Below are 25876 nucleotides of genomic sequence, written 5' to 3' on the forward strand. Positions count from 1 at the left end.
CCCAAAGCTCCCATTGGCCACGGTTCCCTGTTTCCAGACACTAGAAGCTGCAGGGGGTGGTGCCGGGAGGCAAGGGCAACGCACAGAGTCCTCTGCTCCCCCACAGCCCGGGTGCCAGCCAATTCTGAGAGTGGCGCGGGGCCTGCAGCACCACGGGGGGCAATCCCATGGGCAGGATCCAAAGCCCTGAGGTGCCCGATCCAGCCAGCAGTTTGCCCACCCCTGCTCTACCAGGATTTTATAACGAGATAGCTAACATTCATTATCTCACTGTAAACACACACTTTCAGCAAGAAAGGCATAGCCATAGCCTTACATTAAGAGCCTGTCTTCACCAGACTTTTCACTGACAATTAACTCAGGGTACTTAATGTTTGTGAAGGCTTGCATGGACATATCCCCCATATGTGAACAAAGTGATCAAGTCACTCAAAGCACAAAAGTCTAGCGTAAACATACCTTAAGGGTCTCTATACAACGAAAACACTACGGTTTTAGGGGTGTTTTGGAAGGGAAGAGGATTAAATTTACCTTGGAATACCACAGTGATGATTTGAGAGCCTAAATTATACAAACTAAACTGCAATACGCTCCAACAATGATAGTCAACCAGTTACTAACTCATGATCCATTTGGCTCTCTTAGCTGCAGCTCTCTTTTTGGACTATGAAAATTTTTCAAACTATCTCAGATGTTTGAGCTGCTAAAACTAGAATGTTGAATATGCATAAAAATCTATTATAAGTTGTTACTCCTCTCTTGGCAATATCAAGATGTCTGCTACCAATCGTGATTCAAAGATCTGAATTCTCAAAACAAGTATTCCAGAATTATTTCAGAAGTCTCATTTTTAGTATGTTAACAAGCCCACAGGTTTTTATAAGCTATTTCTTGTGACCCACAGAACAATGAAATAATAAAAATAAAGTAAAGATGTTCTTCTGCACGTCATTTACCAGAATACTCTACTGCAGGGGTTCTCAATCTTTTTCTTTCTAAGCCACCCTCCCCCCCCCCCCCAATATGCTATAAAAACTCCACAGCCCTCTTGTTCCATAACAACTTTTTCTGCATATAAATGCTAGAGCCTGCATTAGGAGATAGCAAGCAAGGCAACTGCATGGAGCCCCACAAAGCTAAGCTTTGGCTTCAGCCCTGGATAGCAGGGCTCAGGGCAGTATGGCTTTGGCTTTTTGCCCTAGGCCCCGATAAATCTAATGCCAGCCCTGCTTGGCAGACCCCCTGAAATCTGCTCCCAGCACCCTAGGAGGCCTTGGACCCCTGGTTGAGAACTGCTGCTTTACAGCTCAAAACCATTTAATAGAAATCCTTGTGCCTGGGCTCTGTAAGCTGAACTGTTTGAGTCATGCTTACATACCATTGTTTTTTCCTTGAATCTTTACAAATAAAAAAATCAGTTTCTGTATAAAAGATGCTTTAGATTCCTCTCTCTAAACAAATATCAAAATATTTACTGCATTCCTTTTCAGTCCTGGTCTTTACAAGAAAAGTTGCATATGTGTAACTCAATTGATCTTAAATGTCACTAGTTACACAGGTGCAAACACCTAGCACATTCCTTGTTTACAGTTAAAAAAAGCTTAGCTCAGTTTAAGTATACTTCTGGGAGTGCACTACCAAAACTAGATCAATTCTGAATCAATTTAGTTTGTTTTCAAGCCCCCATGCCTATCCATTTTTTTTCCTTGGCCACGCCTGCTATTACTTTTAAGTCTAAGAAACAAAACCAAATGCATTACATTTAAGTTCAATAACCTTGGGTGCCCCATTAGTTACTTACAGTGGGTGGATGAAGAAACGCCAGCGAGAACATACACCAGCTCCCAGCAATTCATTAGCATGTTGGGGTCAATCCTGGCCACCAAGAGTTAACCTGATGCTCCCCCCACGCCGAAGAGTTGCAGGCACAGCTGGCGAGATCATGTCCGGGATAACACCCTCAAACCCCAGGAGAAATGCGCCGCGGTAGTGAAGAAAATCACTTCTCCCTTGGCTCGGAGACGGAATACGCAGCCACCTACCCGACCATTTCTGCCCCACGCTCGGGAACTAGGCTGAGGGGGACCCCGCCAAACCCAGCAGGAAACACAGACCGAGGAGCCTCTCACCCCAACCCTTCCCACCGGCAGGCTGCGGCACCCGCAGCGGACACAAGCCTCCTTCCCCGCGCACGCCACGAGCCCACACGCAGCTGGGACCCCGCGCGAGACACTAAGGCCCCCACAGGAGTCACCAGCCGAACCCCGGGGCCAGGCGCCGCTAGCCCATTGCGCTACCTGAACGCAGCCCCCGTGTTCCCGGGCGCCCAGCGGGGCCCCCAGGGCCCTCCCCGTCGCTCACCATGTTGCTGCCGCCTCCCGCTACCACTCCAGCCGCCCAGCCTCTCCCCGCTCCGAGCACATAAATCCGCGTGTGCCCCGCACAGGCAGCTGCCGACGGTTAGGTGGGGGGTCTCGGCACACAGCAAGCCAGGCACCCCGGCAGGCACCAGTCCCGCACCAGCTTCTGCCCGGCTCACACCTCACAAAGGTCACGCCAGGACCCCACTGCCCAAGGACCCTTAGAGCGGCTAAGCCAATTGCCTGCACAAACTGGAGCCCGCACTCCACCCCGCGCCAGCTCTACAGACACTCTCGCCTCGCCCGGGCGGCGGACAACACGCAGGCAGGGCGGACAGCCGCCTGCCCCGGACAACAGCAGCAGCTCTGCCTGCTTCTTTCCGTCAGGCGCGGCCGGGCCAGCCTACGCCGCAGACAGCTCAGGGCGGCGGGACCCCATTCACGTGACACGGGAGGTCAGCACCAGAGACCCCACGCCGCAAGGGACGGAATGATTTAGGGCGCCCACCCGAGCTCCCAACACCTTCTACCCCGCTACCCTCCCACCCGTGCCCGCGTGAGGGCGGGCGGGCTGCAGAGGAGGGTCTGGGGCAGTGAGCGCAGGTGGCTAAGCGGAGCCGGCCGGCTGTGGGAGGCCGGATCGGGAGAAGAGGTGTCGGGGCTGGAGCTGGGCCGCCTGTTCGGATCGTTCTCCGGCGGGAGGGTCAGGGGCGAGGCTAGGGCAGCCGAGCCTGAGGCATTGAGGTCACTGCCACAAGCCGCGACTCGGAGAACAGGGGAGGGCACGGTGGGGGGGATGGGAGGTGCCGCTTGTGCGCCTGCGCCGCCGTGAAGCCCACCGGCCTTCTCTTAAGCATGCGCGCTAAGAACGGCAGACATCTTGTGAAAGCTGCTGAACCCGGAAGTGGCGCGGGTGTTTTCGGGTGACAAAAGCCGCTTGTGTGGTCCCCTGTGGGGCGGGGCTCGGCGCGGCAGGGACCCGAAGCTGGTGGACCCAGCGGCTCTTCCCTGCCTTTCGCCGGGGCGGCGGCTCCCGCGGCTGCAGTTCTCTGCTTGTGGCGCAGGGGCGGCCGGTGAGCCCTGCTCGGGGCGGGGGGAGGAGGCAGCTGCATGTTGTTCGTTGGGAGCCGGGGAGCCCAGTACAACCGCCCTGCACGTGCACCGGCTCCTGTGGCGCCACGCTGTGCATACGTCACGCCGCCCTCCCAACCAACCCGTCTGCTCCCCACGCCAGCCCCAGAGGGACCTGCTGCCCGCCCCTCAGGCCATACAGAAGGGCGCGCGGGCTTAGTCCCTCTGCATTTCGCTCGCACCTCCGTAGCGATCTGCTCCGATCTGTGCTAACGTGAGGTGATCCAGCGTCATGCCCCCACCGCAGGCAATCACCCAGCACCTAGTAATTCTGTCCCTCAGCATGATCGCCCTCACACCTGCTACAGTCACGTTCTTCGTCTCCCCGGCACATAGCCACCTCTGTACGTTTTTGCCCCCAAGAATCCGTGCCCCTCGCCTTGAAGTCCGTCTACTCACCGCAAGCGCACACTGCTGTAGGGATGTGCATTACCCATAGGGTGTGGTCTCGGCCACCCTGTACTAGGACAATCCCCTTGTTCGTCATTGCAGGTGATGCTTCAGAACCAGGAGTTTTTATATCTGTTTACTGGAAGAGAGCGTTTTGGGAGCAGAATATTTTGTGCTGGTTGGAAATTGGAGTTAGTATATAATACTTTTCCCCAATGGAACTGTGAGAACTATAGCTTCTCACACTCATCCAGCCTGGAAGCAGGCCTATCTCACACACAAGAGAACATGCACTATCTGCCATCCAGTCTGGAAGCAATTGTATAGTGCACATGAGAGAATGAACTCACCAACCACCTTCCAGTCTGGAAACAACCCTACTACACAGAAACAAGAGTGCATGAGATGTCTAGACCCATTCCCACACACACAAGAAAAAAATGTGTCCACCATCACCTGGCCTGGAAATGTCACCCTGACACACATACAAGGCAGCTCACTCCTCCTTGGCCTGAAAGTAGTCCTTTCCCCATATTCCCAATACAGAGTGTTCATGGCCACCACCCTCTGGTCTGGAAATAGCTGCACCACCACCCCCCAGGCTGAAAGCTTCCCACAAATACCTGAGAAAGAGAACATGTGCCCATTGTATTGGTATCCTGGAGTTTCCTCATCCCACCCGTACACACACAAGAGAATACATGCACTCTGCTATCTGCCCTGAAGGCAGCCTACATGCACCAACCTCACTCCTATCTTAAACTAGTCCTAGAAGACAGCATGGGTTCACTTTGTTCTTGTTCATTCAGCTTAGCCCACCAAATCAATGTGTGCTCCCTTTGCTTCCATGCTGTCCCAACAGAACATGCCTTCACACCAACACCTGGCCCCAAGAAACCCTTCCCAGGAGAGCACACCCACATTGACAAACTGTAATTGAAATAATAAAGGGGAAATAATTGCTAGTAACTCTGCTTCTTTGATACCATGACACAGGATTCCCACTCTTGAAGCTGAGAATCCAGAATGTGAATTCTGCATGAATGGTGTCTTTAAAGAAAACATTTTCTGTTTATGTACATCTGTCTGTATAAAGATTAATGTAAATTGCCTGCAGAGACTCCCAAAAGTGGGGAACAACAGCAAGATATTTCAAAAACTCAAATTCTCACATATATCAGAAAATTTAGTGACATTCTAGCAATCATCATGGAGACTCAAACAGACATTCTGAATTTTTTTTTTTAAACACACAGCAACCAAAAAACCCAACTCAACATTATGAAAAAAGATTTCATTGGAACTTCATTCAGATGTAAAATCAGGGGCTAAGCCAAGATAGTTCTGGCATATTTAAATTTTAAGTTCGTAACTTTTGGATAACAAATTTGTTAAAAGTTACTTAAATTATGTATTGCAACAGACTTAAAATGGTAAAACCACTGACAGTTTTAGAGGTTGTAACATTTTAAAATAATTTATCTCAAGGCATTAATCAAAAAGGGAAGAAGGAAAAAGACCTCAAGTTACCAAAATACAAAAGGTATGTACTAACTGAAAAGATGTGACTCTCATTCATAATATAAAAACAATTAAATTGAAAAGCAACATATTTTAAACTGCTAAAATATTTTTTAACAAAATGCATAATTAATTTAAGAACTCTCTGCCACAAGATCCTGCTGGTAAGAGCTTATGACGATTTAAGAAATGATTAGGCATTGATAATGAGACCATCCATAGTTACATTAAACAGAATGAAAAATATCTTGGAGGTTGGTTTATACTCTAAAACATGAAGCTTTATATTCCTTCTAAAATATTTTTATTCCAGTTAATGGTGATTAAAGGATGTAGAATAACAGGCAACAACACACAGACACACAAGTCAACTATATGCAATGTAAGCACCATGTAGAAGTCATCTTTAAGAGGGACTTAAATATGGCCTGAGTAGGAACTTTGCAAGTGAGCTCAGGAAGATTGTACCATGGAGTATTAAATTACACTGGTAAAAGCACCTGTGTTCTGTCTATACTAGTGTTTTTTCTAGAACCTGTAGAGTTGTCTCAGTGGGAAATTTTCAGACTCATGCTAGGGTTGACAAGGCCTAATTGCCTAGGATTAGGAAATAACATCCTTTACAGTCACTTATCTTGCACTTTTTTCTGAAACAGCTGGTATCAGTCATTACTGGACACCATCATAGGGCCTAATCACATCAGCCACACTATCAGAGGCTTGTTCACCTGCGCGTCTACCAATGTGATATATGCCATCATGTGCCAGCAATGCCCCTCTGTACATGTACATCAAACTGGACAGTCTCTACGTAAAAGAATAAAGGGACACAAATCAGTCGTCAAGAATTATAACATTCAAAAACCAGTCGGAGAACACTTCAGTCTCTTTGGTCACTCAGTTACAGACCTAAAAGTTGCAATTCTTCAACAAAAAAACTTCAAAACAAGAGACTGCTGAATTGGAATTAATTTCCAAACTGGATACAATATATTAGGCTTGAATAAAGACTGGGAGTGGATGTGTCATTACACAAAGTAAAAATATTTCCCCGTGTTTATTCCGTCCCTCCCCCCCCGCCCACCACTGTTCCTCAGATGTTCTTGTCAACTCCTGAAAATGGCCCACCTTGATTATGACTACAAAAGGTCCTTCCCCCCCGCTGGTAATAGCTCACCTTACCTGATCACTCTCATTACAGTGTGTATGGTAACACCCATAGTTTCATGTTCTCTATGTATATAAATCTCCCTACTGTATTTTCCACTGAATGCATCCGATGAAGTGAGCTGTAGCTCACGAAAGCTTATGCTCAAATAAATTTGTTAGTCTCTAAGGTGTCACAAGTACTCCCTTTCTTTTTGCTACAAACTGAAGCTCTGAACAAAGGACTGAATGACCCATCCAAGCTGTGGATGTATTCCAGAGACTTGACTTAAGCCAGCACTTTATTCCATCATTATTACAAGCCTGAACCAAGAACTTTGCCATTACCGTATGTAATTAATTCCTTTAAACAATTTTAACTCTTTATAAATAACCTTTAGATTTTAGATACTAAAAGCTTGGCATCAGCGTGATTTTTGGGTAAGATCAAAGTTATATATTGACCTGGGTGTGTGGCTGGTCCTTTGGGATCAGAAGAACTTTTTATTTGATGAGACTGGTTGTAAAGAACCACTCATCTCTGAATCCAGTGGTTTTGGTGGTGATACAGGAACTGGAATGCCTGAGGAAACTGCCTTTATATTTTCTTGTTAGCCAGTGTGGTGAAACAGGAGTTTAATTTTGTGGCTGGTTTGGTATACCTTATAAAAGAATAACCACCAGTTTTCGGTTGTGTTTGCCCTATTTCTCAGCAGTTCATCCTGAATATGGCATTCTCAGTTGTGACCCACTAAGGCATGGTTACACATGGTTAGCACATATCCATTTTGTAACTGGGTAGTCTAACATGTTTGCTGTGTAGATAGAGTATCAATGGTACAGAAAGGAAGGAAACTGCTTCTAGTAAGAAAAATATTGTTGCAGCAGTTAGCTGCTATGGAAGACAAAATCTCAGCAATATTACAATATTCTTTCTAGAAGCAGTTGGCAGATTTTGGCACATTCCACTCCACTTTCTACCTGACACCTTTTATAACCTTATTTGGAAGATCCTGCTTATGTTGCCTCCCAAATAGCATCAAAATCTCCCAGAAATTTTCTAATGGAAATTTGTATGGATGACAGTTTGAGAAATCCAAAGAAGACAACCACAATATAAGGTTAATATAAGGCAATTGAAGTCATTGGAGTAGTGATAGAGAAATATGCATTCTATGACAAACCGTCCTATGCTGCTTAGAGCACATGATTGACAAAGGATGTGAGGCAGATCCAGCAGAAGTCAAGGCTATACTTAAAATGCCACCACCTAAAAATAATGTAGTTCCTTGGTATGATAAAACGTTGGGGGAAAATTGCAGGATGACATATTGGAAAGAATCAGAGATCCCAAGTCTTTCAAAATGCTGGGTGTGATCCTGGATGTTGATGTAGTAGTCTAGGCTAGGATAAGACCTATCACACCATGTGAGATCATGCAAGTCTTGCAGAATACACAGAAGGACAACTTAAAGACCCTCTCATCATGCCCACAGCTATGTTCATTATGCCTGTGAAAAGATAGTACTAGATTTGTGTGAAGAAAAGGAACATACCTCTCTAGTAGTTAGTCATTTTTCCAAATTTGTAGAAATCCTAAGTCTTGCTGCCATTATCAGGTCATAGAAATTTTTAAAAGATATATTTTCTTGTTTGGGCATTATAGAAGAAATAATTACTGGCAGTAGACCACAGTTTCCCATCTCTAACTCCCAAGCTTTTGCTATAGAGTATCACTTCACATACATCAATTCCAATCTATCCATGGTACCGATTTAGCCCCTATTACCATAGAATCCGTGCATCTCACAGTCTTTAATGTATTTGTCATCACAACACCCATCTAAGGTAAGGCACTATTCTTACCTACCTGAGGCACAGAGAGTCTCTAACTTACCGAAAGTTAAACAAGAAGTCTAGTGAAGTGGAACATTGGACAAATGACCAGGGAGGAGTATAAAAATATTGCTCAGGCATACAGGAGTGAAATCAGGAAGGCCAAATCACACCTGGAGTTGCAGCCAGCAAGAGATGCTAAGAGTAACAAGAAGGGTTTCTTCGGATATGTTAGCAATAAGAAGAAAGTCAAGGAAAGTGTGGGCCCCTTACTAATGAGGGAGGCAACCTAGTGACAGAGGATGTGGAAAAAGCTATTGTACTCAATGCTGTTTTTTGCCTCTGTCTTCACGAACAAGGTCAGCTCCCAGACTACTGCGCTGGGCAGCACAGCATGGAGAGGAGGTGAGCAGCCCTCTATGGAAAAAGAAGTGGTTTGGAACTATTTAGAAAAGCTGGATGAGCACAAGTCCATGGGGCCGGATGCACTGCATCCGAGAGTGCTAAAGGAGTTGGCAGATGTGATTGCAGAGCCATTGGCCATTATCTTTGAAAACTCCTGGCAATCGGGGGAGGTCCCAGACGACTGGAAAAAGGCTAATGTAGTGCCCATCTTTAAAAAAGGGAAGGAGGAGGATCCAGGGAACTACAGGCCAATCAGCCTCACCTCAATCCTTGGAAAAATCATGGAGCAGATCCTCAAGGAATCAATTCTGAAGCACTTAGAGGAGAGGAAAGTGATCAAGAACAGTCAGCATAGATTCACCAAGGGCAAGTCATGCCTGACTAATCTAATTGTCTTCTATGACAAGATAATTGGCTCTGTGAATGAGGGGAAAGCAGTGGACATGTTATTCCTTGACTTTAGCAAAGCTTTTGACACGGTCTCCCACAGCATTCTTGCCAGTTAAAGAAGTATGGGCTGGATGAATGGACTATAAGGTGGATAGAAAGCTGTTTAGATCGTCGGGCTCAACGGGTAGTGATCAATGGCTCCATGTCTAGTTGGCAGCCGGTATCAAGTGGAGTGACCCAAGGGTCAGTCCTGAGGCCGGTTTTGTTCAATATCTTCATTAATGATCTGGAGGATGGCGTGGACTGCACCCTCAGCAAGTTTGCAGATGACACTAAACTGGGAGGAGTAGGGTAGGGATAGGATACGTTGGAGGGTAAGGATAGGATACAGAGGGACCTAGACCAATTAGAGGATTGGGCCAAAAGAAATCTGATGAGGTTCAATAAGGACAAGTGCAGAGTCCTGCACTTAGGACGGAAGAATCCCATGCACTGCTACAGGCTAAGGACTGAATGGCTAGGCAGCAGTTCTGCAGAAAAGGACCTAGAGGTTACAGTGGACGAGAAACTGGATATGATTTAACAGTGTGCCCTTGTTGCCAAGAAGGCTAACAGGATTTTGGGCTGTATAAGTGGGGGCATTGTCAGCAGATCAAGGGATGTGATCTTTCCCCTTTATTCGACATTGGTGAGGCCTCATCTGGAGTCCTGTGTCCAGTTTTGGGCCCCTCACTACAGGAAGGATGTGGACAAATTGGAAAGTGTCCAGTGGAGGGCAACAAAATGATTAGGGGCCTGGAACACATGACTTATGAGGAGAGGCTGAGGGAACTGTGATTGTTTAGTCTGCAGAAGAGACGAATGAGGGGGGATTTGATAGCTGCTTTCAACTACCTGAAAGGGGGTTCCAAAGAGGATAGATCTAGACTGTTCTCAGTGGTACCAGATGACAGGACAAGGAGTAATGGTCTGAAGTTGCAGTGGGGGAGGTTTAGGTTGGATATTAGGAAAAACTTTTTCACTAGGAGGGTGGTGAAGAACTGGAATGCGTTATCTAGGGAGGTGGTGGAATCTCCTTCCTTTGAGGTTTTTAAGGTCAGGCTTGACAAAGCCCTGGCTGGGATGATTTAGTTGGGGATTGGTCCTGCTTTGAGCAGGGGGTTGGACTAGATGACCTCCTGAGGTCCCTTCCAAGCCTGATATTCTATGATTCTATGAAGCAGGGTCTGGAACCCAGGTTTCCCAAATCCTACAGTAGTACCTGAACCAGTGGGTAACCCTTTCCCACTATCCATAATGGAATGGCTGCACAAACCAAACACTGAAAAAATTATTAACATTTATGAAAATTTCTGTGCATATATATAGTTTATTTTTCTGTGAAAGTTCATTTAATTTTATGTTTACATATAAAACAATGAAAAACAAGTTTCTCCTATTTTTCTTTGTACATATTTAAAAGTAAATCTGTATCATGATCATATTTATGTGAAAATATATATTGTTTACAGCAAGATTAGTTATCACCAGTGGAAATATTTCACTTTTGATACTCTAGTCAAACTGGGGAGTTTCCTCTCAATTTTGCTCTTTTCCTTCTTAGTGTAGGCATCGCATGTATGGGGTCATACATCATTAATAAGGGATACTTATCTGACAGCATCAAAATATGTATGTTGTCTATGTATTAGATTTAGCACACAAATTAATGGAAATATTTGCATATATAGCCTTTACAGGATCAGGGCGTAAATTAATAGCAGAATCAAGATAAAAGCCTGAAATCCATATTTCCATTCTTCTGCTTTAGGAGAATGACTAGAACAAGTTCCATTCCCATATGTGATATCTCTTCATTTTGTTGGCAGGTTTCCAACCTAACAGCTGGAGAACATAAGAATATTGCTTAAAAGGTGATTGGACATTCAAGAAAACATGAAACAAAATGGTTTAAAAACTATTAAGATTTATTCTGTTAAATTATTAAAAGGTGTTGGTTGGTTGTTCATTTTTTTGGTAGGTGGGGTGAGTTTCGGGGTCAGAAGTTTTGAATTTCTTCTCTTTCAGTGAACCATTTTGAATCCACTGTGTAAACCAGACATTTTTCCAACATACTTACATGAAAAATCACATGTACTTGGGCTTGGAGAGTTTACTTATTTTAAAACACTGCTTCATTATGTTGTGTTAAAGAACATAAATAATTTATTTTTACTTAGGAAGGTAAGACTTTTTGTTTTGTTTACCTAACTGAGACTATATGCAAAAGTACACTTGTTTTTTGGTTACCTTGTACTCCCCTCACTGTTCTCCCACCAGTTTGCCTCTTTCATCCATCTGTTTCATCATGTCATAAAGCCAGGATTGTACGATTACAAACCCGCTGGATTCTTTTTCCTGCATGTTTGTGTAATACCTAGCAGAATGGTATCCAGATTCCTGACTGGCCCTCTTGGATGCTATTGTAAAATAATAATTTTCTATTCTGTCTACTTCCAGAGAAAAACAACCTAGTAATTTTGTTAAATCCACATTGGAATTATACATTAGTATAATGAATCATCTATGAAAATAGCCTCTCTCATATATTAGTTCCTACACGTATGACACACAAAAATATTACACACTAAGTATATAAAACATATTCTTTCCACATGAGAGGACAATGGACACATGATCAAACTGTGGACTCCAAGTTTGCTACTTAAAACAGGGCAGGTAACAGTCCTAACTGTACCCATTGTATGTCCCTTTTCAAATGGCTACTGTTATTTTGTACAAAGAAGCTAACTTGAAATTTACCTCTGATGGTGAAAACGTATTTCCTTTGTGCTCTAAGAATCAAGTTGTTCAGCAGAAAGTGCATTCTTGCTGAGCAGTGTAGGTAGAACTGAAAGGCCTGTGGTGTGTTATGATTTGGCTTAACCACTAAAAACTAAAATGAATTTTAACAATAAATCTTGTTTTATGCATCTTTTTAAATAAAACTGCACGGTTTTGATATTTTCTTCAGTTTTCACTTACTTTGTTTTAAGATACATTAAAGTGCTTTAAAGCTGGTGTTGAAGGAACAATCAGAATTTAATTATATTAGCCACAGGCGAGCATAGGCTGCAGTTTTCCAGTGTGCTATTCCTATGTGAAGATCTTATCATGAGTGAGAAGACTACAAATTGGCAAAGTGTTCCAGATACATATAGCACAAAATGTAAAGTTCTTTGCTCTTTCAGTGTTAGAGCTAATAGCATATGGTGAACAATGAACTCATATCTGCAGTGCAAGTGGGGAAAAGAGCTTATGTAGGTTTGCAGGAGCTGGACCATTGAAGGTCTTATAGGTCAGAAACAGAATTTTAAAATCAATCCACTGCTTCACAGGGAACTAGTGTAATGAACAAAGAAACTACAGTGCGTTCTGAGGCTTGGGAGCAAGTTAACAAACTGACAGCAGCATTCTTCAAAAGCTCTGCAAAAGTGCCATAGGCCTAGTCAGTGTTTGCATTCCTGAGGCATCCAAAAATATGTATTCCAAGCACTTGGACATATTATTACTTACCTTCTACTGATTCTCTCTATACAACAAAAACAGCAGCAACAACAAAGCTTTATTGCCCAAGAATATTCTGTCCCTTCACGTTTATGAATATCCTTAAGTAAACTCTACAGGAAAGAAATTACATTAAAACCTATTATAATACTAGTAAATAGGAAATCTCTTTCCCCTATTTGTAATCCATGCACATGCTTCTGCATTCCACACCAGAATGGGGATTTGTGGTGCTCCCAGGATGAATAACTGTGAGTGGGTGGGGATCAGGCAGTGACTTTCCTCTTGTTCAAGTCCAACAGTGCCAGAGGGGAAGCCTAGGGTCAGGAGAAAAGTTTCCACCCACTCTAGTATCTCTGTCGGAGGGGGAGATCAAGATCCGGTGGTGAATTTCCTATGCCTCTCTCTCTCCCATCTGAGGAAGAGATAGGGCTGGCTCATGAACAAGAGCACAGAAATGCAGGTGACACCCAAACATGTGGAATCCCAAGCAGTCACTTATTTTTCTTTTGCCTAGGCTGCCCCCAAGCCCAATTCAATAGCTTTACCACACCCCATTACTCATGCATGTTAATCACTGTGCATGTAAATCACTGTGACCCAGGGACCCTTTGGTGCCAGTTGGCAGATGGAATAAGGGGTGCATAGGGGTTTGATGTCTACATAATAGTTAGCCAAAGGCTAGCATGTGAAATCTCTACTGAGAACCCATAGCCTGCTGGTCATCATCATCATTGCAAAATGTATGTAAGGATATTATGAAAAAAATTATGTATCTATACTGAAAACTGTGTTCTTAAGGTATAGAAGTATAGGCTGGTCACCAGAAGGTGGTAAACAGATTCTAGTCAGGCAAGAGGTAGGAGACACAGTCTACACAATAGCATAATTTGCCCATCCCAAAGCGAGTGCACATAACCCACGGGATCCCCCAAATGGTGACTAAGCACAGGGTCAAGCATGACTGATTGTTTCACGGCTGTACTGTCCTCTGGGTTTCTGTGCCTTGCGGATAGCCAACAGCCTCAGGGAGCCCCTATACTGAACACTGTCCCCACATTTTCCACAGGAGTTCATCCTGGAAGATATCTCGCTGCTGAGGGTGACCTGGGAAGCAAGGGAGGTCTTCTACTGCAATGCAGCTTCTGCCCTGGCCCATATGCAGCTTGCCTGTGTGCAGCAATGGTCCCCCCACCCCTCACGGCACCATGGCACAGACAAGTTAGCTTTACTGGGGCAAGGACCACAGTGGCTCTCCTGAGAAACCTGTGCAAGCTCATTTCCCAAGTTCTGGATGAGACCTTTGAAGAGATCACTAAGGCTGATTAGTGCGATGTGAGAAAGCACATCAATGACCTATTCCGCATCTAGACATGCATGCAGCCCTAACCCTCCTCGCCCCAAGAGCCCACACCGAATAACTTCCTTCCCAAAATAAAAGCTGCTTACTGGGAACCTCCTCTGGTGTTTGTCCTTCCCCAAGCACCAGCCACTGCAACTGGCTTACCTTCCTCCTGGCTTGAGAACAGCTCCTGGGTGCATGCATCTAGGGATTCTGGGGTGTCTTCCTCTGCCTCAGCACCCTCGCTCCTGCTTTGCTCCTCCTCCTCCTCCTCCTACCTTGTTCAACTGGGCTCTGAAGTGTCCATGGTGGTACTTGGAGTGGAGGTGGGGTCACCCCCAAGAGTCGCATCCAGCTCTTTGTAGAAATGACAAGTTGCAGGGGCAGCACCGGAGTGGCTGTTTGCCTCACGGGCTTTGCTGTAGGCATTCTGCAGCTCCTTCACTTTAACCCTGCTCTGCAGAGCATCCCGGTCATGGCCCCTTTCCATCATGTCCCTTCATATCTGCCCCAAGGTATCATAATTCCTACAGCTGGAGCGCAGCTGGGACTGGACAGCTTCCTCCCCCCAAACACAGATGAGGTCCAGCACCTCACCATTGCTCCATACTGGGGATCGCTTGGCGTGTGGAGGCATGGTCACCTGGAAAGATTTGCTGAGAGCACTCCACGCCTGACTGAGCAAACAGGAAGGGGATTTTCAAAATTCCCAGAGAATTTAAAGGGCAGGTCTGACAGTTGGTCACCTGAGGGCAGGGCAGTAGAATTCAAAGTGATGACCAGAGTGGCTAGAACAGGACTTGTGGGACACTTCTGGAGGCCGATCAGAGTGCGCTAACAGACCAGGACATCCACACTGGTGCCGCAGCACTCCAGCGGGGGCGCATCAAACATTATTCCACTCGCTGAGGTGGAGTACCAGGAGCGTTCTAGCCGCAGAGTCAGAGCGCTCTATGTGCCTTGCCAGTGTGGACGGGTCATGAGTTAGAGCGCACTGGGCTGCTTTAATACGCTCTAACTCGCAAGTGTAGCCATGCCCTTAGTCTGGTATATCAGGAGAATGCAAAAAGTTGCACTGTAAGCTTCATCTAGTGGACAAGCCATGAGTATGCTTGTCTTAGGAACAGAGGATTAGAACTGGCCTGGTTGTTAAGTGCTGGGAGAAAGACTTTAGGTGAGCTAATCTTCATGAGACAAGGAGCGTGCCTTGCTTCTCAACCCAAGGCTCTGGAAGGTTTGTTATGATTTTATTGTATATGTCACCAATTGTTTCCAATATTTCTACTTACGTGCTATTACATGAATCTCTGTTCTTTGATAAATAAACTTAATGCTGATTTCACTATAAACAAATGTAAGCACTGTGAGTTGAGCAGAGCAATGGTCTTGAGGTAAAACTGGTAAGCTGTGTTGTACTGTTCCTTTGGGAACAGCAGATATGTGAATTCAGTGTGTGTCCAGTGGAACAGGAGTGGGCACTCCAGGGGGATGCTTGGACAGTTTCGGGGCTGGAGTGTGCCTATTGCCTACCTGAAGAGGTGCAGTGGAGCATAAGTAGGCTGAAAGGGGAGTGCTTGTGTTGCTTGTGGCTGGTGGAGTCAGTGAGGTTGTCCTTGCAGGCACAACCAAGGCTTCCTCACGCTAAGGGCTGGTAGTAATCAGGTGCTTTACAACCCTGGGTATCCCCAGGAAGCATCACAATCATATGTGAAATCCTCCCCTCAGAAAAATCCCCTTTTGCTTTGGAATCTAAAAAAGTTAACAATTGTTGCAGCGGAGGATACAGTTGCTATCTAATGAGTAAGAGTTAATAAACTGAAGTGGTAAACCAACATGTGAATTATGAAGGTCTTCCCTCACTAATGGGAATTATTCAGTGTCCCTCAGATGCTCATTATGTATTGTTTATACCCAGCAGTAAAGTCTGTCATTGCTTCAGTGGCATTAGCTGTAAATGATATTCTGTGATCATACAATAAAAGCTATTGAGGAGTTTTGTTCTTTGTACTTATTAATCAATCTCTCTATATGTGCATGTGCGCACACCTGCTATTTATATGAGTAACTATTCACCCTATTTAAAGTAGTGAAAACCTTGAAAACATCTTGATGCAAATTGATTATGAAGAAATCGGAATGTTGACACAAAGGACCAAATTTTGCCCCTGATGTTAATCCACTGACTTCAACAGAGTTACTTTAGAGATGAATATGGGTCAAAAGTGTCTAAAATAAATGTAGTCAAGGTTCAAATTAAAAAGTCGAGCATAACAAGGCATCTGTTGAGTGCTTTTAACGATGCCTTGGTGTGCCTTATTGTGATGCCAGAGTAGCCCTAAGGTAAAAATATGAAGAACTATACCATCCTAATATAATGAGAAGTGTCATAGAGGCAGAGTTAGCATTAGTTTTTCTGGTATGCAAAGAAGAGATCAATTAATCTGATAATCTGGCTTCTGGTAAACGATGCAAAAACAGTCATTGTTTTGGCGTTAACTAGGAATACACAATGCGGGATAACAGGACCCTTACATTTCGAATGCTTTCAATCACACCCTCTTGTCTCATTGAGATTTAAAGGAACTCTAATGTAAAATTTAAGGAAATATACTTGACAGATTTTTAAAAATATTCCTGATAGTATATTTTCCACCATACAAACAGTTCTTCTAAATTCATTTGAGCATTAGGTTTTAATATACAGAGCATACAAATGATTAGTATATATTGTAAATAGCATTTTTTTCTTAAACATTTTTATCAAATATATTTTAAACCTATTAAATAGTACACTGATAAATTAACACTGTTCTACTTAATCTTGTAAGAATAATCATAAATCGTTAGAAATTACATAGCACCTTCCATCCAATAGTCTTAATATGCTTTGCAAATGGTAAGGGCAAGTCCATGTCTGGTCTTACACAGATTTGCAACTGGGTAAGAAAGTACAAGGAACTTTCCCCCTCCTCCTCCTGTGCACGGACTGAGCAAGTTGCAGTCCTTGAATGCCTGGCCAAAAATTTCAAAAATGGGCGCCTAAAGTTAGGCTCCTATGTCCATATTTAGACATCAAATTAATGCAGCAGGGTGCTCAGCACTTTTGAAAATCTGGCCACTTATTTAGGTGCCTAAATATGGATTTAGCAGCATGACATTAGGCACCTGTTTTGGTCCCTGAGTAAAAGAGATGTGCCAAGCTAGCACCACTACAGACACCAGCCTCTCCAAAAGGATCAAACCTTTGCCTCGTACCCTGTACCAGCAAGCTGAGCTGGCTCTATGGAGAAGACAGAAAACATATTATACCTGTTCAAAGGGTGACACAGCAACCTACACGAAGGGCCACTGTTTAAGGCAGGAGTTCCTCCACCTAGCTATGGTTGTGACTTAAAGCCATGGTTAAGCCAAGGTATAAAAATATTATTTTATCCATTGTACAGATTGGACAACTGAGGCACAGAGTTATTAAGTGACTTGTTCAAAGTCATACGGGAAGCCAGTGTTAGAGCCAGAACCCCAAATCACTAGTCACTTCTGAAACTCTTGGCCTAAATACGTGGTTTTTTCCCTCCCCTTTTTTAACTATAATATTAATTTTATAAATAAATCAGACCTATTATTCTGAGTTGTTTGAAATAAATGTAGATCGTTGTGGGGTTTTTTGTTGTTTTTTTTTTTTGTAAACGTCATACGTTTCCCCAGAATGATAGTTAAAAACTCACTTTCTTAAAGGTGCAGTTGTTAGGAAAGTGACTGTAAAAATGGCATTGTGGGGACCCATATTTGTTGTCTCTTACTGATTTCCATATTAATTGTGCAGGGAGCATCTTTTTGGTCTGTGTTTGTACAGCACCAAGTACAATGGGGTCCTAGACCATTAATGGGGCTCCTACCTGTTACCATAAATAATTAGTAAATAAATAATAATAAAATAATAATAATATAATATATTATATTGTTTTTCTCTACTTCCTAACCCTGCATACCCGGGCTCTAAGAATCAAGCTGGGTTCTTTCCTTCACCAATAATAAAGGATTTGCTGCTCATGTTATGCCCTCAACTATATCTGTGCCACCCCCTCTCTTCCAATTATGTCCTGATTGACATCTATTCAGTCTCATTATCTTCAGTGGGTTTGCACAAGTGTAACTCATAGCAATTTAGTAAACAATTCTGTTGCTATATGAGAAGGAATAGAATCCAGTTTATTCTCCCACAATTATGTTGGCTCAGTCATGCTGCTGTGTTAAAACCCCAACATATTTTAAGATTTCAACAAAAGTTTATTTTAATCTATAAACATGGGACATTGTGTCCTCTGCTTTTTACACAACTTACTTTATATGAAGAAACCACAGGGGTACAGGGTGCCCAAATTACCGTGTTTAACAACTATATATAACATGTAAGGTCTAACTACATATATACAGTGCTGCTCTGGCAGGATTCTGGAGGCTTCTGAAACACAGAACACAGGGAGGACCACTAGATGACTCACAGGTTATTAAAGGGATACTATACACTACAATACATAATTTTTTTATTAAAGAAGGGTAAGATGGAGTTAAATAAATGTGTGATTATGTATGTTTAGACCTAGAAACTGGCTTATTTGGAAATTTTCTAGGATCCTGATCAAATGGGTAACTGTTATACAATTCGTTTGGAAGGTTCTTTAGAATTCTCACAAAGACATTATCTGCATTTATAGTAATCATAAATTTACTTTGGTTGGATATTTTTTGTTAAACACGGCACTGTTGTTTGAACTTTGGGATTTGAGCAGAACAGACTTTCAGTGAAAAAGGATGCCTTTCAGCACTGGGGTGAAAAAGACTTTTCCGGACTGTGACTCACCAGGCTAAAGAAAGAAAGACTAGGATTAGCCAACCAGTTTGTCCCATGGTACCTCAGTAATAGCACCTGTTCCTGTCTCCTGTAAAAGTCCAACCCTATTCACAGGATCATAGAATATCAGGGTTGGAAGAGACCTCAGGAGGTCATCTAGTCCAACCCCATGCTCAAAGCAGGACCAATCCCCAACTAAATCAGGGGATTCTGCTGTGCATCCCTCTTTCTTTTCTTTTTACCATTTATGTCCTATCATTTTTACTTTTTCGGGACTTCAAGTTTGATTGACTATTCCAAATGACTAGAGGGCTGTATTGTGGCTGTAAGAAATGAACCCAACCTGATCCTAGTATAGGAAAACTGGTGAGGGAAAGGAGAAAAGACTGGTTTCACAGCTGCAACCCAAACAATATGACCAGTCATGCCAATTGCTGACCTGGTGAGAAGAGAAAGAGAGCAGCTAAGTCTCAGACTGCAGAATCCTGAGCCTTCTGCTGTCAAAAAGCTGAAAGGGATTTTTTCTTCCTACTTTTCTGTTCTCCCAGGTGTATGTATGTCTAAATGTAACTGGATCCACCCTTTTGTAAATGTTTAATAAATATTTCAAGTATGGATACAGAAAAAAAGAAAACCAAGTCCCTTGTGCAAACCTATGTACCCAAGTTAGCTGCCAATTGTGGAATATGAGTTCAAAATAGCCTTGAAAATCCTGGTACTAGTTAAATACAACTAGTGAACAGGAACAAAAAGTAATAAAAACTTATTTTAATCACTAATGAAAGCAGATATAATTGTGAACACATAGGCTGTAGTACAATCTACCCACATAAAGTCTAAGGAATTGGGCTGTAGGCTGAAGAACTGGGGAAATTAAATCCATTCCCCAGCTGACAACCAGGGAGTGGGGTTAATGTGCAGAACTCCCAGGTGGCTATTCCAGCCTCTGGATGGGAATAGTAGCCACCAGCACCTTCACATCACATACCCAGTGGTTTGTGTCCACTGCCCATTTTCCTGCATGCAGCTCCTGTTGTGGTCTTAAAGGATGTACAGGCCCTCTCTACTGAAGTGGAATTTCATCCAGGGAGCAGACCTGTGGTTACAGTGATGCCATTTTTATACAATGTTGCCACTTTTATAAACGTTGTAAATCATATTGGGTGCCCTGGTAAATGGTATCTGATTTACATACCTCAGGCTCAGTATAACAAACTTACAGGAGTGAGGAGATGTTTTGTTTGAAAACAACTGGACACACACAGCTGAGACAGTTATCACACAGCATTTTAAAATTCTGTTTTCTTCTTTTTGTCCACCTCTCCTGAGTATTTTTGATCTTTACATCTGCATGAATGCTTATATAACACTTATTAATAGTGCATCACTTAAAAAACTCATGTAAGTTTTTCAGCAACAGCACTTTCCTGATGCTTCCATTATGCTCTAAGATCATTATAGCACTAGACCTCATCCCTCCATTTATCTTTCATTCTAATGGCCTGAAAAAAGCAAGAAGAGACCTAATAACTAAGCACTAATTATTGTAACAAATCAAACAGTAGTCCTGGGAATTCAGTCACAATCTCTTATGGGCACGGAGCTCTTAAAACTCTCTCTTTCTCTCTTCCTCTGTCATGTTCAATCATCATTGCAGTATACTTTTTAAAAATTAATTTTCTATAAGAAAATGAATCTAAACAGAGCAAACAATGGCCTTCTTCTGAATGTCAGACTTAACATGGGAGTAAAATGACATGTTGCCTTTTGATATGTCTGATCCATATTTACTGTCAACTTCAACTCACATTTATATAATATGAATATTTTAAAACAGTCATTACTATAGCTGAGTGCTTACTTGAGTAAATATTTTACAACCATCTCCCCCACCATATTCTTTTAAATGTATATGTTTGCTGATTAGCCATCTGCCTATACGGTGGATGAGCAGAAAATCAGATAACAATGGGAAACTAAAGTGATTAGATGGCTTTGTTTTGGATATTACCTATTGGGTAGCAAGAAAGATTCTTCTGAATTTACTAGTGTAGTATTGGTAAGAGTTGGTGTTTTAAAAATGGGATGATCACCTTCCCATTTTTACATTAACGTCAGCCAAGGTGTCTTTTGCCTTACAATTGGGTTAAGTACAAGACAAAATATATCTTGTTATAGAACAAGGGAAAGGTCTGGGGAAATGCTGAAACTTATCAGGTCATTTTTGGAGCTCTAAAATGAAGTTAGATATACAAATGAAAGCAACAATTACAAATGTTAGAATAAAATTGATGGTTCACACTTAAAATTACCTCATATTTATAGGTTTCAGAGTAGCAGCCGTGTTAGTCTGTATTCACAAAAAGAAGAGGAGGACTTGTGGCACCTTAGAGACTAACAAACTTATTTGAGCATAAGCTTTCGTGAGCTACAGCTCACTTCATCGAATGCATCCGATGCATATTTTCTAAATGGACAACCAACCTAATTCTCAATTACTGAGAGAGAATCTCCACTCATTGATATATTTTGCTTTCCACAGCCAAATCTCTGTACAACTGTTCATGAATGATGTATCCGAGTATTTGGATTCTAATATCTAAACTGTATTGTTAAATCTATTCACCTAAATTTGGGTTATTGCTGATTATGTACTCTATGTATCATATGACTTTTAAAAACTAACTTTCTATTTGTGGATAATCTAAGCACTATACCCAGATGTACATACACTCTTTCACCAACATATATATATAAACATTAGCTTTAATAAAAATGTTAAATATGTCACTGAGTTTGCACCATTTCACCATTATGTTGTCATTTTATATTTATTTATTAGCACACTTTGTTCCTTCTGTTTATTTACCATTGTGTGCTGGATTATTGTTCATCTGTTCTTGGATCTTGGAATGCTAAATTAATACGGTCCCTGGAATCCAAGAGCAGCCACAGTGGCTTTCTGTTCTGAGCACAGTTTGGCTGGACTGGAGAATCTGGGCTTTAAGGCTGAGCCTGGGTAAGAACTGCAGGATTTAGCCTGACATCTCTATAGAGAGAAAATGTTTCTTTGTGAAATGTTTACCATTCCAGTCCAGAGAATAACACTAATGTTTGATGAAACTCTGATCCAGCTAAGAGCCTCTGCTGCTGACATCATAAACTGTTTTCCCAAGAAAAAAGGAGCATGAGAGCTTCAATGGAATAATGCAATGGCAGTGGAATTCTGAGAGCCATTTACTTCTTGGGTGTTTAATCTTAGATTAACTATCAGTGCTTGGAAGATCGTCGGCAGCTGTACAGTAAGAATGGCAGACTCATGAAACCACTGGGGAAGAACAGTTTTCCTTGTAGGTGCTGAGGCAGGAGAAGAAAGCTTATTGAAACATCACATGAAGGCTAGAGGAGGGTTTGGTGGAGGAATTTTTCTTACTAACGGTAATGGCTGTGCCTCAGGGAGGGGGGCAGGGATGAGTTATTGAACCTGGAGGGAACGGCTATTGAATTTACTACTCAAAAAAATCCTGTTACCTATGTAGGGGAGAGGCGATTACAGAGCACGTGAGGCAGGGGGAGTAGGAGGAGGATTTACTTTGGATATGACGTACCAAAAGGATTATTGGACCTGTGACATAGTAGAAAGCAGATTACAAGGAACATTAAGAAGCCTTTCATGGCAGTAATACAGTATAGGCATTGCATCATCAAGATCCAGGAGACCTTAGGTCTCTAGTGATCTCAGTCTGCCAAGAGGTGTTTTAAAGAAATATAAAGAATTAAGGAGAGTGACAGTGCTTTAACAAGACAAATGTTTGCCTCGCACATGCCCCGCATCAGCCAAGATTAAACAGTGTGAGGATGGTGCTGTGTCAGTACCAGAAGAATGTGGAGATGAGCAAATCGACTGTCACAGATGATTTGACAAATTCTGATTTGCTTGTAGGAAAATGTCTGTTAATCCTATTAGGGAGGGAGAGACAGAGCAAGGGAAAGTCAGTTACTTGGAGCAGCTAGAAAAGTTCGGATCACAGGTGGATCTGATTTATTTTCACGCGTGTGTTTTTTGTTTGTTTGGTTGGTTGGTTTTTTTGGTCTTCCGATGCTATTAGTCAAAGTCCCTGTAATTTCAGGTGTCCGATCAAAGAATCGGTTCCTCTGAACTTCTCCAGCAGGTGCAGGAGTTGTGTACAGCCAGCCACTCGCGCAGGAGATGTCCGCTCTAGCTGAAGAGAAACAGCATTCTTCACCCTCTCAGCCTAGAGGAGAGGGAAAGAGGACCTCTTTCCCTTTGCGCGCCTGGGAAACGTTTGTTGTAACCCTTCTTCCCCAGTGTACGGCTGTTCCACCGGCAAGGACTGCCTTAGAGCCCCTGCTATGACTTGAGATGGAGACACATTCGTTCTAATGTACATGTTTATTTCTATACGCGCAGGGGGGTGGGATGCATTTTACCCAACTTAAGGCCAGTTTTCAGCATCAGATGTTATCTACAGCTGACTTTCAACGTGGAGTCAACAGCGCTGGGGTTGCAGGCTGGAGCTTTGCCCTGGCTATGATGATTTATAGGATCTTACTGGGGAGGCTAATACTTCCCTTGCATTAGCCTGTTTGGTATTTATGTGTGTTGATTCTGATAGAGCAGCGTGGCCTTTAGGTTTTTACATGTCTCCTGACCCCTTAATGCCTTAGCCAACGAGTTGTTTGTCTTTGGGGCTTTGTCGGGACATGCTTAAGGCCAATTCTCAAAGTTGTTGTTGTGTTTTGTGTTGTTTTGCACTATTGGACTAAATAATAAAAGGAGCAAAACAGCCGGATCTTTCTTTTCAAACGTCCCGATATCGGCTCGATGTTTAAAGAGCGGTCAAATACATGCCCCCAGCCTGCCATTCCAACGTGGACTGTACTGTTCAAACGCTGTACATTTACAAATAAAAGCCAGGCCAATGGGGACAACGTAGACTCCTCCAGTGTGTAATATACAAATCAGTGCACCATTAGGTAGCCTCACACACAGCTCTTCGAAGTGGTGCGATAACTCATTTATGAGGTTAAGGCAAAGAGAGAAAAGGAGAGAGGGACCAGGGGTGTTTAATTTTAAAACCCAATCCGCTGATCTTTTTGGAAATTGAAATTAGAGATTAAGGACCCGAGCCCTCTCCCTCACCCCATATTTGCCCAATTGTTCCGATGCCATCAGTGTGGTTATTTGCAGAGTAAAGCTCTACTGGGGGAGTCAAAGTGGCAGAATCTGCCCTTACATTTTCGCACAAGAACGCGTACCAGCGTTCGCTATTTGGGGACTGAGTGGCTATTGTGTGCGTTTGGGTTTTTATTTTTTTTCTTCCCTTTGGGTCTGACTGGCATTTTGCCTGTTATGGAGCAGAGTAATCCCATAACTTTTAAAGTTGTGTATTCAGAGTCTAGAGCAAAGAGAAACCGCCCCTTAAAGTGCAGTCGTTTATTGCACTTTCACTCTGCCTGTTTATTTACACCTACAGATATCTATGGATATGGACCCACACTTTGAACTAGTCCCTAAGAAAATTCCCTGGGAAAAGTGGGAAGCAACTATTCTGTTTATAACCTTTTGCTGCCTGTTCTCTTGCTAGGCATTCAAATATTACATTAATTATTGCTAATGCCTGTAACAAAGTGGACTTCATTATAGTTCAGGGGATTTTTACCCACCTTCAGCTAACATCCATAGAAAATCTAGCCGCATTTTGTACACACATAAATTGATGGATCTCTTTTTTGTTTTGTTTGATAAAGGCTGATTTTGAACGGGAGGGACATTACAGTTGTCTTGTCAGTTCAGTATGATTCGAAAGTGAGCCTGTGTAGTGCTTTAGCCTGCCCTCAGCAATCAGGCTTTAGACTCACGAGGCTTTGATTGTAGGAGTTGCCTTATTTGCATTGATGAGGATGAGCCAGCTGCTGGAGCATACAGAACTGCACCTGACACAATCACTGAGTTCAGGATTAGCACAGGGAATCAGGAATCCACTACGCTATATGGCAATCTCAGCCCTACATTAGAGTCACTCATGCAAAATGACCCAAATTTGCAATGAACACAATTAGCAATCCAAAAATGCATGTTAATTTAGGGGCTGACATTTTATTGCGTTTATTATTAAATATAACGATTATATACAGTTTAGTATGCAAGGCTGAGAAAGAATATTAAGCTCTCCTCCACCCCCCCCAACCCCAATAAACATTTGAACTGTTAGATTCCCCCTTATATTTGGGAAGGCACTAAATTTTGTATTTTGCAATACAAAGGCTCTTTTTCTGCTATTTGCTTGCAATAATAAAATATGGAGCAACCGTTTTTTAAAGGATCATTTCAGATTTATAAGATAAAAATCCTTTTGTACAGTTTTCCTTCTGTGTTCAAAACCTACACACACTTAAATCACTCACTACTCTTCTTCATAACAGGAAGCTGTTTCATCAAAGTTAAACTGGATGTGTTAGATTCTAACAAAGTAGGGTTTTCTTCCCCACAAGATTGTTGAGTGTATATTATAAAGAAAAAACTGAGGTATGTTTCCCCAGGAATTTAGTGTATGTAGGTATTGAAATTCTCACCTATGCTTTGAAAAAACATTTTGCAAAAACTGAATAAGTGATAATTCGGAGCAAAAGCTTGCAGTTCAAAAGCTAAAGCTCCCATTGGAGAACAGAAAATTTAATGAGCTTTTAATGGAATGCAATGCTCAGAGTAGTAAATTATTTGTTAGTTGACGATGCAATCAGCATGCTGATTAAGGTTGCTTGGTTTTTTACTAAACATTAACTGAATGAAAACGGTTAGTCCTTGTTGTTCTGCTTGGGGGGCTTTGGTGAAGCAAATGGACTTTCAGAACAGAGATTGTCAATAAAGGTGAGTGCTCTCCAGGTGTCATTTGAATATGGTGATAAAATACTTCTGATAAATATTTAAAAGCA

At 42.7% G+C, this 25876-nt stretch overlaps 1 protein-coding gene and 2 long non-coding RNA genes across 9 annotated transcripts in view; 2 read left to right on the forward strand and 1 right to left on the reverse strand.

Annotated features, from left to right (window-relative positions):
• TMEM161B (transmembrane protein 161B) overlaps nucleotides 1-2850 on the reverse strand; it is a 71088-nt gene extending 68238 nt beyond the window's left edge. For 3 of the 6 annotated variants that reach the window (XM_073344429.2, XM_073344431.2, XM_073344433.2), the window contains exon 1: nucleotides 1802-2354. In XM_073344429.2, the coding sequence (XP_073200530.1) occupies nucleotides 1802-1834 (33 nt within the window). In that variant the 5' untranslated portion in view covers nucleotides 1835-2354. The other 3 variants (XM_073344430.2, XM_073344432.2, XM_073344436.2) reach the window with 2 other exon arrangements.
• On the forward strand, nucleotides 2829-12159 carry LOC140911426 (uncharacterized). Its single transcript, XR_012158941.2, has 3 exons — nucleotides 2829-5424; nucleotides 6780-6897; nucleotides 11048-12159. It is a non-coding gene; the product is annotated as an uncharacterized LOC140911426 (long non-coding RNA).
• A 13516-nt stretch (nucleotides 12160-25675) lies between these two features.
• The window catches only part of LOC140911429 (uncharacterized), a 30065-nt gene continuing 29864 nt past the window's right edge, over nucleotides 25676-25876 (forward strand). For both annotated transcript variants that reach the window (XR_012158950.1, XR_012158949.1), the window contains exon 1: nucleotides 25676-25811. This is a non-coding gene — a long non-coding RNA (uncharacterized LOC140911429). The remainder of the gene's footprint in view (nucleotides 25812-25876) is intronic.

The sequence above is a fragment of the Lepidochelys kempii genome, chromosome 5, assembly GCF_965140285.1.
Source record: "Lepidochelys kempii isolate rLepKem1 chromosome 5, rLepKem1.hap1, whole genome shotgun sequence".
In the NCBI taxonomy this organism is placed as follows: Eukaryota; Metazoa; Chordata; order Testudines; family Cheloniidae; genus Lepidochelys; species Lepidochelys kempii.